This window comes from Hippocampus guttulatus, chromosome 21 (assembly GCF_054856545.1).
Source record: "Hippocampus guttulatus isolate MCC_2025c chromosome 21, RoL_Hgut_1.0, whole genome shotgun sequence".
NCBI lineage: Eukaryota > Metazoa > Chordata > Actinopteri > Syngnathiformes > Syngnathidae > Hippocampus > Hippocampus guttulatus.
In genome coordinates this window covers 3,196,061-3,216,752 of record NC_141281.1, presented here as the reverse complement: position 1 = coordinate 3,216,752, position 20,692 = coordinate 3,196,061, and the positions used below count along the sequence as shown (strand labels likewise).

At 46.5% G+C, this 20,692-nt stretch overlaps 1 protein-coding gene across 2 annotated transcripts in view; it reads right to left on the bottom strand.

Annotated features, from left to right (window-relative positions):
• The window catches only part of zfhx4 (zinc finger homeobox 4), a 73,662-nt gene that overhangs the window by 26,422 nt on the left and 26,548 nt on the right, over positions 1-20,692 (bottom strand). For both annotated transcript variants that reach the window (XM_086101564.1, XM_086101565.1), the window contains exon 6: positions 9,539-9,773. In XM_086101564.1, the coding sequence (XP_085957690.1) occupies positions 9,539-9,773 (235 nt within the window). The remainder of the gene's footprint in view (positions 1-9,538; positions 9,774-20,692) is intronic.

The window sequence follows — 20,692 nt, the reverse complement described above, 5'->3', positions numbered from 1 at the left end:
AGGCCCACCGCTTCGAGCCTTCTGCCCCAAACCATTACCTGGGATTGAAGGGAAAACGCGTGTGTGTGTGTCTGTGTGTGTGCGAGTGACGTGGGGGTCTGGAAGATAATGACAGTGGATTGGGACGCGTAGCTCACATGTCTTAGGAGGACATCGGTGAATGTTCGTGCATCCGTGTTCATGTGAGAGCTGACTTGTCAATAGATGTTCACATGTCCGAAAAGAAGGTACGGCACGGTGTCTCGACTGGTTAGCACGTCCGACTCGCCGCGTAGAGGTAACAGGGTTCGATTCCGGATCCCTTAGTGGGATTGTGAGCGTGAATGTTTGTCTCTGTGTGCCCTGCGATGGACTGGCAACCCGTTCGGGGTGTCACCGGCCCACTGCCCAAAGACAGCTGGGACAGGCTCTGGCGCCCCCGCGACCCTCCTGAGGAGAAGCGGATTACATAAGAAAAGAACAGAAAGGAATGGCTGTCTTACAAATGCAGAATGATTTAATGTCACATTTAAATAAAGTTAGCAGTAAGATATCACCTTAGTTGGACGTGAAATGAAACGCCCTGACATCAATGACATTAGTCAGCATTCATCAATGGACTATGTCCGCATCAAATCACAATTTTAAAGACTTACACTAAGATTCTATACATTGTCTTGTATTTTGTGTGTGTAAGTGTGCGTGCGTGCGTGTGTGTGTGTGTGTGTGTGTGTGTGTGTGTGTGTGTGTGTGTGTGTGTGTGTGTGTGTGTGTGTTTTTGGGCTGGTTTGACGGGGAAGCCCCTCGTTTTATCCAAAGCCTGGGAGAATCCCACCACTGAAAATCAATGTTTGTGAGAGCGGACTCTGTGAGGTTTTGTGTGTGTGTGTGTGTGTGTGTGAAGGTTTTGTAAGACAAATCTCTCCAACGCGCATCGCTTTAGTGCTATTGAACCAAGCTTCGATCACTTGGCTGCTGTGAATAATGCAAGGGAGGCGACCTGCTCATTTACTGCACAGGACTCTCGCGTGTGTGCGCGTGTGACAACATGGTCCCTTTCTCCTCCTCGCAAATGCAACACGGCAGTTCCATGACATTCTTCCACTTGGCCTTCTTAATCTCATGTCAGATACAGGAACTCCCACATTGATGTTGTGTCATTGGTTGCGTGGGCCACATATGTGTGCGTGTACGCACATGCGTGTGTACGCTGGGAGGCTCCCGCAGTAGACGGCGAGAGCTTAACTGAAGCGGACAGCTCCGTGGCCCGCACTTTGACACAACCTGAGTCATTGTTACATCTAGCTGCCACAGAGTCGAATATCGTCATTAAAAAAAAAAGGACAATTATAAACGAGCGAGAGGGGGAGAAAAAAATAGGTGCCCCCCGCCCCCGGTCCTCATGTCCTCAGGTATGTGAAGCGTAGATATTACTCAACAGGACGCTACAGAGTAATTATTCTGATTACAAACGTCGTGTGTCTTCCTGCTCATTAAGATGAGATGTGGAATGACGCAAACCGTAATAGTTTAATAGTGTCCTATAGTTGATGTGGCCCGGGGGGGGGGGGGGGGGGGGGGGACAACGGACGCACAGATGATTAATGCCCCCCGTCTACAAACATAATCTTCTCTCTGTCATCACTTGTGAGGCAATTAAAGAAAACATCACTTCCTTTTTCCTCTCATCCTCATGTTTCCTCCCATATACGCTTTATTCTTCTTATTATTATTATTTTCTTTTTGTAAGTAGAGAGGGCTCCCATTGCTCTTGCCCTCTCCCACTTGGCTGTTCTTACTCCCTTCCCATTCGACTCCAAACAGGGTTTCAATTTCAGCATGCTGATTGTCTCATTGCCGACTCCATGCATGTCTAACGCTGGCTGGCACTCTCGGGACTGGCCTCTTTGACTCCCGCATGATTCTGTTGTGTGTCGCGTGTATGTGTGTGTGTGTGTGTACGTGTGTGCGTGCGTGTGTGGGTGTGTGTGAGCGCGCGCAAGGGTGATGAGGGTGCAAAATGCCTATTACGTTGAGAGTGCGGTCCCGCTTACACTGGAGAGAATTCTCTGGTGCCTAAAGAGCAGAAAATTGCAATGCTCCTCTTCCTCACTCCCCATTAACTTGTGTTTGGAAACAAAGGCCCGCCCAAGTTGTGCGTGTGCGAGTGTGTGTGTTTCCCGGGCAAAATCTTAGCACTGGGGTTTAACTGCGGCATTCTCCCGTGTAGGGCTGAGAATTGCAGAGTCACTTGCGATCCAAAATTAGAAGGATCAAATTTATCTCGGCTCAATGAAATTACGCTTGAGATCCAGACAAAGGTGCGCAATGTGCAAATCCGTACGAAACCGAATATACGGTACGTCAGGCGTGTCCAAACTATCGACCCGGAGGCCATTTTTTTCAGCGACATGCGACATCACAAAAGAAAAAACTAAAAACTACATTTGACATGCGCTGCACGATTAGTTAAAAAAGGTGAAGTAGGCAGAGTGAGAAAGGACTGTAGAAGTTTTTGTGATATTCAAAGAGACAAATAAACCATCAATGAAAAAAATGGGGGGGGGGGGGTTCCACTTTCTGCTCTATGACTGATTGATGAACACATCACATGAATGATCCTCAACTATGTGAAAAATGGTCACTTACAGTTTTTTTTTTCTGAATTTGGAAATGGGATTCAGCTGCTGTAAAGTGCAGAGCTAGATCTTTTTTTTTGAGATACCCCAAAAGCTGCTCTATCAATACAGTACCGCGATAGATATTCATGCAAAATATCCTGCTATTTTGTCCCAACCCGAATCCATTCTTTATTGACGTATCAATCCTATTCATTTTTCAGATCCGTGTATGTGACTCTAAATAAAATGCTTCCTCTTTCGGGTTCCTAACTTCTGTCCTTTGTTATAAAAGAGAAAACAAGGAGATGTCATCTTATGAAGAACTCGGAGATGAATCCAAGGAGCCATATTTGTTTAATTTGCACAAAGACATCCGACATCAAAGTCGAGACCCCGGGATCATTCTGTGGATTTTTCATTTTTTATTTTTTCCTTCCCTTTCTATCCCAGCACCCTTTTCTGATTCGGTGTCACGTTTTTTTCTGTCTCTCTCTATTTCTACAGTATTATTAGTCGATGATAAAAGCAGAAAGGGATGTCATGACACGGGACCCCCGGTAAGCATTAGGAGGTGGAAAAGAGAAAACGAAAGAGAATGAAGCAGAGGGTATGGGGGGGGGTGCAAAGATGAAAGAGATTTTGTCTGGAAATAATTGCTCACAAGGCATTGATTCTGAGCTTTAATCTCACATCGGGCGCTCAAATTTCCTATTAGGGAGATGAAGGAGAGAGTGCGAGAGAGAGAGACAGAGAGAGAGAGCATGAGAGAGAGAGAGAGAGAGAGAGAGAGAGAGAGAGAGAGAGAGAGAGAGAGAGAGAGAGAGAGAGAGAGAGAAGGGGCTAAGGGTTGTCATCACATACTGTTGGTAGGAGGTGAACCTTAGCAGGACTCACTGTTTGGCAGACAAAAAAAACCGTACATTTTCCTTATTCTAGACACACTTTCTTGGCCAAAATGCAATTATTTTTTTCAACACTACATTTCAGCAAGCGAAAATTGAAGACTGACACACGCATTCAACAAGTCATTGACAGGGGCTATTGCTGCAAAGCTTCCTCCAGTTAGCGACGATTAGCCTGAGCTATTGGTAATCAATAGCCTCTATCAATTCCATGCCTCCCGCTGATGGATGAGGTGAAGCAAAGAGAGGAGAGCGAGGATGGGGGGAGGGATGATAGAAATTCTTTCTGACAATACCAACTTATCATGTGGATGTGCGCGCGTGTGCGTGTGCATGTGTGTGCGTGTGTGTGTCAGCCACCTCCGATGTCCATCTGCGAATTGTATCATCGCCGTCTCAGATTAGCGGCTGCTTGGACCAAGCCCGAGCATTGCCTGGTTACCGCGGCTCCGGTCCCACACGGGCCCCCTCCCATCACCTGATTGTTTGTCTTAATGCTGTGTGACACAGCCCATTGTTTTGTCCATCTGTGGTTAAGAGTCAATGGACAGAGGGTGTATGAGGGGATCAGGGGGAGAAAAGAATGGAGGTGAAGGAGGATGAAATCAAGACGAGCAGGGGCTAAAAAAAAAAAAGAAATGGAGGGGGTAAGGAGGGGGAAAAACAAGCTGAAACAAAATCCAACGAAGGAGACTCCAAGTGAAGGAAAAGAGTCTGAAAGATGCATTCTTCATCAAAAGGGACTTGATATTCAACACTGTCAGAACCAGGGGCCACAGGGTCCATCTGGACTTTCCGTAAAGGGAGCCCTTTTGTGACCTCACAGACGTATGAGACACCCCCTTCAAGAAACTCAAGTCATATTTAGTATGCGTCCTCAGAGCCCTACGGCTTTAGATTGTAAATAAGGCTAATGGGGTGTTGGTCAGCTATGCTAATTCAGATAATCAGTGCAATTTTTGTCAATTATAACTGTCAGTGTGGCAGGACACAGAATCTTTGGCGGAAAACATGAGGGAACAATTTAGCCCGGGTAATACCCCCTTCGCCATAGAGCTGCCTCCACTCAAAGAAAAACAATCGGGCCGCTCTTTGACCGCGTACCCCCCCCCCCCCCCCCCGCCCACCCCTCTCCGACACACCATTTCAAAAATAGTTTATGGTGAACGAGGCTCATTTCTTCAGTCAGGCTCTCTACAGTGTGTGCGCATAGAAACCACACAGTAATTATCATTTGCTGGCGTGGAATTATTCAAAAAATGACCACACTGCTTTAGAAGGCTTGGTTTGAGGGAATTTAGGGCTAAAGAACTGCTTGCCCAAAATATATTAATAATACATCAATTCTGCATTTCGATTGTGGCTTGTTGGCTCATCATTTAAATTGATTAGCTACATTCTAGGGCAGAGTTGGATCCCAAAAAATTGAACAACGTGGGCAAGCTGCATACCAGCATCGCATCTCCTCAGGTTGAGCAACGTTGCTGTTGCAAATTTCCAGTGAGACATCGAGACTCAGTCGCGCTGCAATTTGATTGGCTGCCGTGCCACCGGAGGGATGTGACGCACATGTCGTGTGTCCTCACTTAGTCTCAGACTCGAGTGTGAATCGCGACGCACCGCTCTAAGCTCGTCTGCCGCCATTTTGGCTTGGCGCTCATGAGGGGAAAAAAGAAAAAGTGCTATGCGAACGGACCGAATGTAATGCAGACATACCGAAACTGTCAAATGGTTTTCAAAAACCATATACTGTATATATATATATTATATCGAGGTGTTCATATTGGGATGTGTGTTGTCCTTTTATTGTTTTGCGACAACAATAACAAACACATTGTGAACTCTAATATTGCTGAGGCAATGTCAGATTGTGCAGGTGTACCAAATGTTGTCGACCAACCAAATAGAAGAACGTAAGTCAATCTGACTTTGCATGTGCCAGTGTGAGCGTGCGCGTGTGTTGCATCCAGTTTCTCGCTCCTCCGACCATCCGTGAATGTTTATGTGATGGCCGCAAATTACGGAGACAAACCCTGGAAATAGACTTCTGTCTGAAGAGGGACTTTCATGAAAATAAAAGAGAACCACTGGAATGGCAAAACCATCCCCACCAGGCAGGGAAAAAAAGATAAAGGAGTCAAAGCGATCGAGACAAACCAAAAATGTCTCAAAGACATCTTGATGTCATCACACACACACACACACACACACACACACAAAATGATCTATTTTCCATGCTGAAAATCAAGTCATCACACGCGCGCACGCACACACATCGCTTGGTGAAGCGAGGATTCATCAAGCAAAGAGCTCCTCATGCAAGTCCACATCTCCATCCATTCACACGCACGCCGATGGATAATAAGTGTCCATTAGGCTCATTTTAGCCTACAGCTGCTACCAAAGCGGTTAGCACAGCGATAATAATTTGACGCGGACCAAACATGTCCCACAGCCTTATCTCTCAACAGAAAACAAAAGGACACTCGTGGTGTACACACACACGCACACACACACACACACGTATACATTAAAGTATTTTCGTTCTCCAAGTTAGAAGGAGCCTTTTGTTTAAAAGGGGGACTCAGACAAAGAAGGTCTTCTGCCTCCCTGTTTCATGCATGTTGTGTGGTGGCGGTGGTGGTGGGGGTGTGCAGTGCGAGGTGGGGGAGGTCGAGGCTATGGATGACAGGGCTGCCTCTCACAAGTAATTACCTCCATGAGATCCCATCCACCATCCTTTTTTTTTTAAATGGTGGACAGAGGCAAGTGAAGAAAAGAAGAAACAAGTATGCAGGGGGAAGAAAAGTGTGCCCTTGTGTTTCTGCTTGATCTGACTTATGAGGAGCTTTACACATGATGGTCACACGGTCGGCTAATGGGTCACGACGCACACTCGCACGCACACACGTTTCCTCGAGACAGACCAGCAAAACAGTCGGAGCAAAATCCCTTCACTTCGGAGAATCTGCGCAAGTTTGGCTAAAATCGACATGTACAAGCTGTCATCTTGCACTTGTTCTGCATGGACTTGTTCAAGAGCTCCATTCACACGGCGTCATTTCATGAGTGAGTGGACAAGCGCAAAATCAAAAAGATCATTTTTCCAAACAATGTTTGGATGGCCCTCAAAGCCAAATGGTCTCCAAAGTCCTTACACGCTGAGAGGCAATTCATTCAAGCTAATTCTTATGATGCAAACTAACTTTTTGGAATCAACTCAATTATCTGTGAAACTTGTAATTGTGCACACACAAGCGCAATTTATCACAGGGATACTGACACAGTGGACGTTTTGTCTTTGAGGGAAAGCACTGGAGAATCATGGGAGGGTGGAGTCACCGAAAAGTAAAATTTGGTCAACATGTCCTGAATGAACTATGTGCCTCCCAACGTTCTGAACTCCTCGTTCCATGCCAGTGTTGTATTGATCAGCGTAACGCCGCCATAGAGGAGGCTTCGCAGCTGACGTAGACAGCAAACGAGTTCAGACTCGCTCAACAGTGCCTACAATTCACAAGCATTTGATGTTTACATGTTTTTTTTTACCCCAATATATCGATGACCAAAGGGGAAAAATCACCTGACCAAAAAAAACACTCCATGAAAATGATTCTTGGTACCATTAAACCAATAAAATGAGACGAAGGGTCACAGTAACAAAGCAAGAGGGATTGCTGCTTGCGTACGCTTGTCAAAACACCTCCTGCCTTATGTAGCCTTAATTAGGCCATAAAATCAGCACCCAAATTGTTTAATGAAAGCCATTCACATGTACATAAAGTCTGCAGCATTAGAACCCTTATTCCCAAATGGGCCTGTAATTATCTGGCTCAGCGCCAGGTCCCGGCTTTAAGAGAAAGATACCGGTCAGCACTTAAATTAATCTTTTTCATACCGCTCTCTAATGAAGCGAAAGTGCTCGAGTCAGAAATTGTAGCCCCAGAAAAATAATAGCATGCGCACACATCCAAACCAATGCAGGCTCCACTGGCTGAAATCCGGGGCGAGGGCCCCTTCGTCCGTCCTCCCGCCCCCCCCCCCCCCCCAAATCTCAAGTCTTCATCTTTCCGAGACTTGGTGGGGAATTCTATGCTTTTAACTTTGGTTTGGTGGAGGGGCACAAAGGAAAGTCCATAAAGGAATGGAAGAGTTTAATGTGGAACCACTTGCAAGCCTCACCCCTATTGAACAATCTACTTTATCGAATATTTATAATAGTAATTTGACTAACTCCAGGATGGCACGGAGGGCGACTGGTTAGCACGTCGGCCTCACGGTGCAGTTTGTACAGGGTTCGATTCTGGCTCTGGGCTTCCTGTGTGGACGATCAAAGGATTGGGCTTTGGTTGGCGAAAATGTGTACACTGTCAAAAAAATACCCTTCACATATCTGCCATGCAGCCTGCTCACTTAAAATCTCTAGCATGGTCAAAAAATAAAAATAAAAATCATAAAGGCGAAGGGGAGGCGGTGGTGGTGAGGTTGAAGCCAAAGAAGTGGTTTGGACGTTGCAAGCTTCCGCTGAAGCATTACCGTTTCCCTCGGAAATTCCCCATCGGGAGTCAAATTCAGCACATGAAAGGACGGCAGCGGTGACAAATACGGTGCATTGGAGGACTAGAGCGTTTGAATTAGGTGCAGCGGTCGAATGTTTTTATTTTTGTTATCTGGTTGTGCTCGCATCGACTTAGATGTAGCGGGGGAGTGCGGAACATAATAAGCGGGACCAAAAACAAAAAAAAGGAGGGAGATTGCGAGATGCGATGAGGAAGTGGCGTCCAAGTGTGCGGCAGCAGCTCCGAATCTTGCAGAAATGTGATCTGTGTGTGATTAAAATCAAAGTTACACCAGTAATGAGTGTCCATGTCAGGGTGGGGAATGTGCGGTCAAGACAGGACACTTTGGGAAGCACGCGCTCACACACTCGGACGCCAAGCCAAATGCGATGCCGGTCGGCATGCTTTTCAAAGCATGTTACCTTCCTCCCCCAAGCCCGCTCCTTCAGGTCAAGCAAAGCAAAAACAAGTTAAGCGCTCATTTTCTCCCGACAGCATTAACATAAGGATGACTAAATAATGGACCCTGACTCTTCTGGTTTAAATTACACCACGAGACCCCACTCTCCTCCTCCTCTGCTCCGCGTACACCCTCACCAACCATCAACCCCCCACCCACCCACCCCCACTCAAAGAAAAACGATTAATCTTTCTTCTCTTTTTTTTTTTCTTCGCTCTCTGAATGTTTTACAGTTCTGTTACACTTATTAGCTGCTGGCAGGACGGAGACCCTTAAATGAAAGCCAAATTGCTTTGGTCATGAGAAAGGAAATGAAAGCTCACTCTAGGGAGAGGCAGCAGAAAAATGTATGTGTGTGTGTGTGTGTGTATACAGGCTGTGAGATCCTCCCAAGGTGAAATTTCATAAGCCGCTCGCCTGCCTGGGATGTCCCTGCGCATGCAGTTTGTGTGTGCGCGTGTGTGTGTGTGTTTGTGTTTGTGGGAGATATAAGCGCAGCAGCCTAATAGGAACAGTATGCTCATTTTGGAGAGATTAGGAAGGAAAGGACGGCTCTGTATCGGGAGACGTGATGTGGATAGGAAGGCCAAAGGCGAGAGGGAGGGGGGGAAAGATTTGACAGCATGTAGAGGGAGTGGTGCGAGAAAGAAGAGATAGCAGGATTGTTAAGGAGGAAAGTGAGGTGGATGTAATTACAGCCAAGGGCAATCACAGCGGAAAAAAAATATACGTATATATAACACAAGTTGAAAAATAAAGCAAGATTTTGTTATGGTTGCAGAGCTAAAATTCTGCATGCGTTTGATATGGCCACGGCAGGATACTCCTTATTTGCGGCAACACCTTCGTTGATAACCATGTGGCTGAATTTTGACGTGAAGATGATCCAATGGGTATTGTCAAAAAGCGGCCCCAAGTCATTTGGGATCTTCAATTTTCTTTGTACTTCTGCTAAGTGGTATACTATCTCCGTGACCCGAGGTTAAGGGGGGGGGGGGGGTACTTTAGAGCACCGACCTTGGCTGGAGGGACACTCCTTGACATGGAACAGGTCGTGGAGGCCGAATCCGTCGTCGTCCCCTCTCAGGCCTTGCTGGTGCAACTGCAGCTTCCTTAGGCCCTCGTTCTGCTGGTGCCGGGCCGAGCGGGCGTGCTGCACCAGGTTCAGGCGAGCTTTGGTGGAGTAGTCGCACAGCGTGCAGTAATAGATGCACGACTCTGGGCTGTAGGCGCTGTCCAGCTTGTGCAAGTGCTGTTGAAGAGAAGGGCAAAAGACACAAAGCCTTTTAGAAGTGTCCTCAATCTTGCAAAAGGACATTTGGGGGGGGGGGGGGTTCAGTTGTTTGAATCGTGCCTCTATCATTGACCACTTTATGACCATAAAAGCTTTTGGTTCTGCTCTGATTGCAGTCGAGTTGCAACGATCCAGAGCCCAGAAATCCCACTTCCCTGGCTTCAAACGAGCCAGACACGTCAATGGAGAACGTCCCGGCCACTTGGTCTATTATTTCCTGCTATGCATGTTCATGACACATTGCGGCATGTGAGCTGAAGCAGTCCGAATAAAGCGAAAAAAAAAAAAAAAAAAAAAGGAATTCCAAAGGCCAATTTTGGTTTCGCGCTTAATTTTGCATTTTATTCCAGCATCATGTCGCGGTTCCACTGTAAAATGTCTCGCCCCGAAAATATTCGATGATTAAAAAGGAGCAGAAAAACAGAGCTGCGTTCATGCGTAGAGCCTGTTTGTCATTAATTGGAGAAGTCTGAGGTGACGCGCGGACTCCGCACAAAGGAAAAAGTCAAAATAAGGGTCTGGGAGGGCAAAGCTGTTTTTTCCTCCGAACGTTCACATTGTCCGGCTCCGTTCATTGTTGCCAGCTGCAGGGGTTTCTCATTCAACGTGTGCTGTCAGTTGCGAGCGCCGCATCTCCACTTGCCTCTCTTAATGGCATCGCGGCCATGCAAAGCCGCCCCCTACCTCTCGCCCGGCCCTCAGAGCCTGCGTGCGCACAAGCTCGCGAATATGCACGCACAGCACAGCAAGCCACCCACCTCCAAGCCCCCACCAAGCCCCTCTTGGTCTATAGCGAGCCACCTTATCCCGCTCTCATACACCCGGTCAAGCCAAGCATATCGAGTGTGTCTCTGTTGTTGCTGCCGGGCTAATGAACAATGCACAAAAACAAAAGAGCGGGCCAAGCTTTTATTATCTGATCCTCTGTGATGGGAGGAGGGCAGCACGATGGACGAGGGTGGTGGTGGTGGGGGGGGGATGCAAAGACACAGGGCAAATGTTATAGTTCTTTAAAAATGCGCTAGCAAGCTTTTTAATGCGCGTACCCGCCGTTCTTTCCTGCTGCATCCCAACGCCGTTGCATAATCATCACGCGGTTGAACAGGTGGGTCAGAAAGTGTGTGCGTGTGTGTCTGTGCGCGGTGGGCGGCAGGTGTGTGAGTTTCTATACCCCCGCCCCTCCCTTCCCCCCGCCCGTTCCGTCTTTGACAAACAGGGATTAGCAACTTAGCTACAGCTGCTAACACATCTTTTCTTCATTCGTTCTTTCTTTCTTTTGTCGGAAATCTAACCGGGTTTTTCTCATGAAGCGGTGGGACGTCCCGCGCGGTCAGAGGCCCTTTCAGAAGTCTTAAGTTTTAATTAAGTCCGAGTTGTCAGAAGAAAGCTCCCCTAGACCAGAGCTCAGGGCCATTAATTACAGCTATCTTTGTTTCTCTGTGAAAGGAGGCCTCCCTTGCACTCTTTCACTCCCCCCCTCCCAACCACCCATCCCCCCCCCCCCCCCCCCACCCTGTCCTGCCTTCCCTCGACGGAGACAACAGAGCTGCAGTCATCGCACATGCCTGCGCTCCTGGACAACTCACATGCATAGATCACATGCAAGATTCGGTTGTCTTGAAACCTTTCTCCCAAGACCTTTTCCGCTGATGCCAGGCATCGTTTTCGGAATGGCCTTCCGTAATCACGCCGTGCGCGATGCAGCCCACACAAGAGCCCCTATAGATCCGCCACGTCTTTCATTCTGTCACCAATCATTATTATTTCGCTGCAAAAACAATGGGCGCCTTTCACTGCGCCTTCTTTTGTGCTCTCGCTTGATTCACGCGGGTTTTCACTCCAGTTACTCGAGTTCTGGACGTGAAACGGGAAGTTGCTGCAATGAATCCAAGTCCTGAGCAGGCCGCGATTTTGTCCAGCGACAGAGCGAGTGCAAAAGACGAACGGCGCCATGTAAATGTGACAAAGCCGGTGTTCTTTTTCGACGCCCCGAGCCACTGATAACTCGGTGAAAAAGAGCGAGGTTTCGCCGGAGTCACCCTTAACTGCTTTTCAAATGTTTCTACTGGCAAAGCCATCCAGGTAATTGAACCGGTTGGAAATGAAAACGCTCAGACAAATCAACAGCGGCCCCAAAAAAATGCTTCACGCGGTTCAAGGTTTTGACTTATTTGCTTTTAGGGATATGAAGCTTCAGTCAGACAGAGTTGAATGATACACTTGGGGTTGAAGCCGGCCGCCAGCTAGGTTTAGACCTAATATTAATTCTCTCGCCATCAGCACATTCCAGAGGGTTTGTTTAAGACCTAAACTAGAGGGCTGTCTGTCTGTCGCTCTGGCACTCGGCAGGCGCTCGGGAGATTGCAGGCCAGAATATCCATGATTTATGAATGTTTAAAGGAGCACTTTGACTCCTGCCAGGCGTGGGCTGTGTAATGCACATTGAAACACACAAACACAGTGTTCCTGCTCCTGGGTTTGCGTTGCTCTATCTGTATCCCATTTAAATGAGGAGAGAAGAAATGAACCTGCTCTTTGGCGACGTTCGTTGTTTTGAGTTTGTCGGGAAAGCGTCACGTTTGGGGTGACGTGAGAAAAAAAAATAAAAAAGATGACGACCGTGGCAGATTTGTGGATGTTATGCAAACAAAAAACTCTGACCCTTGCCCTGTAAATGTCTGGCTGGGCAAATTATCGAAACGTAATTGTGATTTCCGATGTCGCCATCTCAGCAAAACATAGAAAAACATTAACGTGACGAACAGCGGCGGTTGTGTAGGCCAATTAACGTGTTGCGAACGCATCCTCAACGTAACGTGTTGCTTGTGCAGCAAGTATTTGACGGCTGTTATTCTAAATTCCCAGGGGGCGTTTTCAGCAGTTTGTCGACAACCCGGTTGAGATTTCTTGTCAAATTAAAGACAAAGAAAATTTAAAAAACGAAATAAACACACACATTGTACATTTGAGCACGACCTACGCTTCATTTTAGAAACATCACCAGCGCTAATGCTCGCAGTCAACAGGAAATCTTATTGATGGGTTGATAGAAAATTAGCATTGAGTTCTGGGATTGCTCTTTCATCAATAATGAAGAGTCACACATAAAAGCTGTCGTAACGAATACAGGCAGGTCATATAACAAAACCAACGGCCGTATGTTGGTCCCAACACGCGTAATGCAAGTTATGTTAATACATTTGCATCTCGACTTTCTTCTTTATTGATGTAAATGTGCATCTCCATGCATGCGCCCCACCGAAGAGGCCAATGCCCACAGAAGGTATGATTTTTTTTTTATTCATTGTTTAGTTCTTTTATTTCAATAGGTTATTGTTTTACCAGTTACTAATCCATTTTCTGGTTGTACTTTAAAGTTATATTTAAAATTGTGAAATCAATTAGTTATCTTTTTTTATTATGAATCCCAATTTCAATATCCATCAAAAAGAATTCTTATCATTATTATTTTGGTTTTCCACAATGGCCCAGCCCCACTACCGGGTATCATTGATATATACAGCGTGTGCCAATAAAGTTGTTCATCTCAACAATCTGTTTCCAAAGATAAGATCAGCAGTATTTGCTTGTTTTGTCCTTCCGTTGGTCACAACATTGTGACTGCAAACGTGAACGAACACATAAACCCTAGGTGTCCTCACTTCATTACAACTGAAGAAACAAATACCAGTTTTGGTCCATGTTGAAATTTTGGGCATTTCAAGTGTTTGTGAAATGCAATGGCGATATGAAATGCAATGTACTACTTGGCGATAAACAATTTTCGACCAAATTCTCACGGGGACACTTTCAATTAGCACGAATCAGCATGAGTGCCGCGTTATTGTCTGCGTGGTTCCACGGAATTACAAAAACACTCGCACGTCCTTGTGGCGTACGGCACCTCGTCACAGCTCCTGGTGGTGGTTAATTGTTAGGAATTAGTGTTTGGCAAACAACCAAATAAGCTAACATTCCCAGTGGGCCAATCAAGTTCATAAACCGCCCCGTGTCATGAGTAGACTGTCAAGTAGCGAGCACACACACACACGCAGTTCTCTGGATGGTGGCCGACGTGTTCGCTCACATCCCCCACACCCTCTCACATGGAATGCAAATTACTTGTCAAAAACACGACATTGTCAGTCTTGTCCATAAAATGCGCGCACGCGCACGCACGCACACACACACACACACACACAAACACACACACACACACACATACACACACATTTGGAGAGGGTGGAGGAGAGTTAATTTGACAGGTGTTGGAAGCTCCCTTGTGGTGTTTTTGCTTGTGTGTGTGTGCCAGGCTGACAGAGGACTACATTCATTATTCTGAATGAGATGTTTACAAAACACCTTTCTGGCGCACACAAACACAAGTACACACACCTCAGTGCTCACTGCTCGGTTTGCAAGGAGGGGAAGCGGGCTGCTCTGCGTCACATTCATTTGTTCTGTCTGTGGTGGCAAAGCTGTCTCATTAACTGAATTCTTAATAAGGCAAGGCAAAATACATCCCGGCAAAAACTTCTTTCATCTTTTTTCTTGTGTGTGTGTTTACGCATCAGTCATTTCCAGAGCACTACTTTTTTCATTTTGCGTGTGTTTTTGTGTCTGCCTATATCATTTCAATTGTGTGCTTCGCTTTTTTTGTCTTTGCCTCCAATGGTGCGTGCAAACTTGTAACGACAAAAATATTTCAAAAGCAGAAGGCTCGCTATTTCTTCCATTAACCAAATGACAAATTTGGCGGCCGTATTCACCAACATGGCTCTTTCCCGTCATGAAGTGCAGAGAAGCAGGCCCCTAATGAACACATAGCGCCACTGCAGCTCTCCGTCTTGTGTGTCTCAGAGCATGCGCATGCATGTCTCAAATGTGAAGAACCATCACGCATGTTCCTGTGTCCGCTGACAAGAGGGGCGTGCACACATGCAAATGTGCCCCCTCCCCCCTCACTGCGACAACAAAACATTCTTTATCTTATTTCATCCTTTGTTTTTAAGTGGAAGTAGGGAAGCAGTTGCTATCCCATCCTCGTGGAGCGTCACAAGCTTCCGGTGCCGTCCCGTGCACCCCCCCCCCCCCCTCCCGGGAGCCATCTGAGACAAAAACAGCCCCATTTGGCCCAGCAAACAACAAAAGCGTGTTTTGTTCCTCGAAAGTATTCTAAACACATAGCAGCGCTGCCTGGAAGGCTGCCAAGTGTAGAATTCCAACCTGTGCTCCAAACACGTTGCTGCCTACCACCGCTCAGCCCGCGGGACAAAGGCGAGTGAATAGCGAGATCACTGCCGCGCTATAAAAAGAAGCTGAGGGCGCCAGGTAGGAGCCACCTGAAATCCACCCTTAGCGAGAGCAGCAAATGCAAGTAAGGCATTGAAAGACAAATTTGACGCCACATACAACAATTGCGATTGATATCGCGTTCGATGAAAACGTCAACCTCGGTTGGCTCATGAGATGCTCAGTGCTGTCTCGCATGTGTTGTTAAAACAGAGTCGCTAAACAAGAGGTTTCACAAAGCCAGATTTTAAGAAAAACAATGATTTCATGAGACATGAAACAAACAGCGTTAGCGTTCCGACTTGATGTCTGAAAACATTCCGTCAGCAAATGTTAATCGCCATTTGGAACTGCCAGTGCCGCCCAAGTCTGGGCGACGGCGGGAGATTTGCTTCCGTTTACCAGACAGGTTTTCAGAGTGCGCGCTCAGGACCGCGCAATGCCTCCGTTGCGTTCTGACAGGAAGTGCAACAAAGTACCGAGTCGATCTGGAGTGTTGCTAAGCAACAGAGGGGAATCCCGCGCTGCACATTTTGTTCATAAGCAAGGTCGCGGCAGTTCGCTTCCCACGGGTCGTTGCAACAAAGGCCTTGTCACTATTAAGTGAGAAAAACCCAATCATTATAATGACGTTTATGTTCTAAAGGTGTTCGTTGTAGGCAAAACCGGCAAATGGAAAATGAAGGACGTGAAATCGGGACTTGTGAACGTTACAGCGGCGAAAACTTTGTCAATGGGATACGTTGAAACGAGCTTCGAATGTATTGTACACCTTAATAAGTGTGAAAAAAAATGATGTACATTTCTGGTGCTAAATTTGCCTTGCAACGGTGGCCTGCTTCCATGAAACACCTCACTGTAAATCAGTCTTTTCATGAAAATGTGCTTGTCATCACATATTGTATGCATTGTTTGTTTAACGCGCTATGCAAATCTTTTGCTTTATATTTCACTGTCTCAAGGCAACTGCGTCCTTTCGTATAGTCGAACCGCTATGCTTAAAACTATATGTATTAAAAAAAAAATAGAAATAATTTTTAAAAACCAACTTGTCTTTTTCCCTCTTGCTCATCTTCTCTCCTTGTTTTGCTTGCAAAGCCCTCCACTATCATAAAAGCTAAGACAAATATTTCCTCAAGCTAAATTGCTTCTCCCGTGTCTCAGTCCTGGCTGATGGCCGTCCCGTGTAATCACAGCTCGGAGGGCCGTCCGTCCGTGAGGTGCACGAGGGCCCGTGGGCCAGCTTAGCTTAGGTCACCCAATAATAATAATAAGCGTCTATTGCGTAATGGCTGCCAAGGCAAATAAATGAATTATCACACTGAGTCTTTGGTCTAAAGCCTCCTGCCATTCGTCTGCTCGTACGCACTCTCCCTCTCCCCTTCCCTCCATTCTGCCATTTACTCTTTGCTACTTGTCAGCAGACACAATGAGGACGTAAAGGCGATACAGCTTTGAGGAAATATAAAATAACTCCCCGGGCCAACCAGACGGATTTCCCTTTCTCTCGTTTCCACACACACGCATACATTTTACACACTTGCAGTAGTGATGTAAGTGTAGCTGACATATGGGCCAAAGGTCAATCTGAAGTTCACAGCTTCCTGACCTTCCTGGCCCCCTTTCTTGGAAAAATCACTTCAGTCTCCAGAGCTCTTCTTTTTTTTTTTCTTTCCCTTTTACACAAGCCTCCGCCTCCCCTCCTCCAACACACACACACACACACATGCACACACACACACACACATAGCCAACCCCTCACAAAAGGAGGAGACAAACAGCCTTGCTAAGGATTTACATGATCCATTTCTTCTGGTTTTGGTCAATGAAGCCGAGTCACACATATTTTACATTGTACTGAGCCAGCAGTTGGAAATAACAGACTCAAAGAAACACAGACGCCAGAAGAGGGCTTACTAACTCATCAGCACGTGTATGCGTGCGTGCGAGTGAATGAATGTGCATGTTTGGTGTCTCAAAAGCCAGTTCACCTCCACCCCCACCAAAATGGATGAGTATTTACATTAGCATGAGATTTGGACAGCAAGGCTCAGCCACTTATTCACTATGAGCGATCCTGACCTTAACCCATTAGGGTGTAAAAGCTCCCGCTTGTCTCCACTGCCGCCAGGTGACTCTGACCAGACCTCCCCGTGTCCCGAAACCATCTTCTTTGTCATCTCACAATGGGACAGAGATCATAAATTGGCTCAAGATGGTCCAAATACTAACATGCTCAGCGGATTGTGGGTTTTTTTTTTTTTTTTGGCCAACGCCGCACCAGGAGGAGGGACTCAGCGCAAATGCTAACACGCCTTTGGGCAGTGTTAATCATTTTCCAGTTTTCCTCACGTGCAAAAGGTGCCTTGGGTGAAAATCAAGGCAAGGCCTAATTGACAGGATCTGTGAGAGACGTTGAGAAAAACAAAAATAAAAGGAATGGAAATCTGGAGCTTCGGCTAATTGCTTGCTACCATCAAAGAGGTTTGTACTACACTGATGTTGTTATATTTAACTAAAACCAAAAGAGAAGGGAAAATCATTTTGGCGCCGGGAGGGGCTGCGATTTGTATTTTTATTTTTGCCAAGTTTGGTTTTCTCTGCTCTCTTCATGAGACGTGTGTGCTTGCAAAAAATAAAATAAAAAATAGCCATTAGTGATAGTTAGACAAAAGGAACGTTCAAACTGCACGGCAAGGCAAACGAACTGACTGGTTTGAGAGACAAAGAGCATAAGAAACTATAAGTGGTGAGAACAAAAGAACATGAGACAGAAAGGGAGAGACTGATAGGGAAGGATCTCGACAAGCGTCGTCGAGTTCAAATCACTAATTACACATTCCTGAGCCTGTGAAGGGAGTATTGTTTTGCAGTTAGCCCCGACCCTGTCACATGGTTTCACTTAGCACAAAACAAAAGGTACAGGGAACAAAACACGTCTAATACCGAGAGTCCCGCTAATGAAAGAGAAACGGGAGAAATTAACCCTGAGGTGGATCTTCGTGAGAAATCGGGTGGTGATTACAGGACAAAGAGAGTTCATTTTGAAACTGTTCCTCTAAGAAGTGCAGCCATTAAATGAGGCTCTCGTCATGCCGTAACACACCATTCGCATGATGCACTTGAATGGCACCGTTCAATCTTCATTTCTAAATGAGCCGCTGTTGTCGTGTGCCTTGCAAAAGATGGGAAAGATGGCACACTTGGCCCTGGCCTCCTCTTATGGAGGGCCTCTGTCTGCGCACTTATCAGTAGCCAGCGACTAAAATAGAGACGGTGTGCGAGCGCACATAGATAATTCCTTGAACAATTCCTGGCACGTCACATCAACTCAACTGACCACATTTTCAACAACCTGATTTGTTCTAGTGCAACCCATAAAGTCGATGCCGCTCTCCCAAATATAGAGGAAGCTACCGTGGCGGCATGAGCGGGGAGCAGTAAAATGATAGCGGTGACACCATAGAGGAGAATTGCCTGGCTGGCTGGTGTTTGCCCAGACGCCGACGCGTAAAGGAAGGAGATTGTTTTGCCTTGAAAGAGCCTCGGCCGTAGTCCACATACCAGCGTCCACTCAACATACCAATGGACTCTTTGAAGATTACTCAAATGTTTGTCTTTGTTCCCCCACCAACCCCCAACCGCCCAGTTCGCTGGCCCTAACCTAGACTCATGTTTGACTGAGGAGGAGGAAGGATCGAGAAAATATACAGCAAAAAAAAAAAACGGCATGGTAGGACCTCCGCGCAGGATGCACATCCATTCAACAAGGAAACTGTCTCAGAACGCTAAATAATTCATTCTGATCAGATGACCGTCACCGGAAACAGTAGTCACGTGTCAAGCAATTGGAAGAGTCTCACTGATGAATTTATCTTTCCAAAAGTACCTGACCACAAGGGAACAGTGTAAGTTCCCGCTCTGCCTCGCAGCTCTGTGTACTCAGGTTGCTACTCTACTGTATTCTTGCAAAACAAATGTTAGCATGTTAGCATAGTATACGTCGTATAAAAGTAGAAAAGCGCAGGGAAAATGTCATCGCCTTATCTCTGTTTATCAGCGCTTTCTCTACTCAGGTTGCTATCTCTCTCAAATTTGGCAACGGCTGGCAGCACGGTAGCGGCGAAGGCTTCACTTTCACAGTATTACGTGACCAGAGGGCACAAAGTTCAACCCTTACTGATCTGCCTTTGTGTTTTCTGTACTCGGGATGTTATCTCGCTCTATGCTCTGATTCCAACTCTTAGCAACAGTTGCTTTTTTTTTTGTGTGTTGGTGTTGAGGCCAAAGTTTAAATTTGTTCTGCAGGGCAAGCCTAACACGCAATAGCTCCTTCCCAAAAACTGCTTTCGGACTCGCAGCCCCATTTAAAATGCCCCCCCCCCTAAAAAAAAAAAAATTTTGAGTCATTGCAGCACTTTTTGCGCTACATCCTACTAAGATGGGGTGAGAACGCTGAACTCTAAACTGTCATCTTCCTTTCTGCTTCATTTTAAAAAATTCAAACGCTCAATCATAATTCTTGGTGAATGTGAATATTCCTAAATGTGTAGAAAATCAACGAATTGACACGAATTGGCCCAATCCCCCCCCCCCCCCCTGTCATTCGACCCGCATTAATCCCGAACAAGTAAGTGGGCTTTCTATCAGGTCTATTTCAAAGCATCAGGGATTACCTCACAGAACCTAAGCTGCTTGAACTCACTGGAGGTCAGGAACATTGTGCTACTGCTGAGAGCATCGGGGGCCTGCGGGTAAAGGTGGATGGACGGCAGTGCAAGCCGGTTCCTCTTCCCCCCTCCTTCCACCGGCCCACCAACACCATTCCTCAAGCCTTCGAGCTCTCTTTTCATTCCCACCTCTCTTTTCCACCATATAATCGAATATCTCCCACTACTTATCTATTCACTGAGCACCTAATGGTTAAAATCAATTAGAGCTGGAATGCTGAAATGCCGAATACTGGGCCACATGCAGATAATGACAGAGAGCGCGTGGTGAGAGCGAGAGAGAGAGAGAGAGAGAGACGCAGGACCGGTCCGAGGGAGGCACAATTACCTCCAAATCGATTGATTATTGATTGGGTAGGAGCATGGAAGAGTATTTCAGTTCAACTTTGTCCACATCAATATCTTAGCGTTTGACGAGAGGAGAAAAGTGTGGGAGAAGAAGCATCTAAAATTAATGCCGCGAATGAAAATATTCTTCGGTGCGACACAACACTGCCCTTCCTTAAGTTGTGAATGTCACAAACCCACGTGCTGCCTGAGGAATAATACCGTTTTACTGTCAGGGAGCGCAACTGACCGACTGACTGAAGAATCACTTTATGGGGTTCAAGCTTGGTGCCGTATCAGAACACATTTTCAATGATTAAAAGCAGCTGAACGGAGCCTTTCCTTCGGGGTACCGAGCAGGTAAAGTGCCGAAAGGGCGGAGCTCCACACACCCCGCGTCGATTTCTATTTGGTCGCGCCGTGTATACGGCTGACGCATTGCTAGCCCAACGACACGGAACGCAGATCAAGCCGTGCTGTTTCAAAGTGAGCGGAAGGAAGTGTGTTTATGAACACGACGCGCCAGTT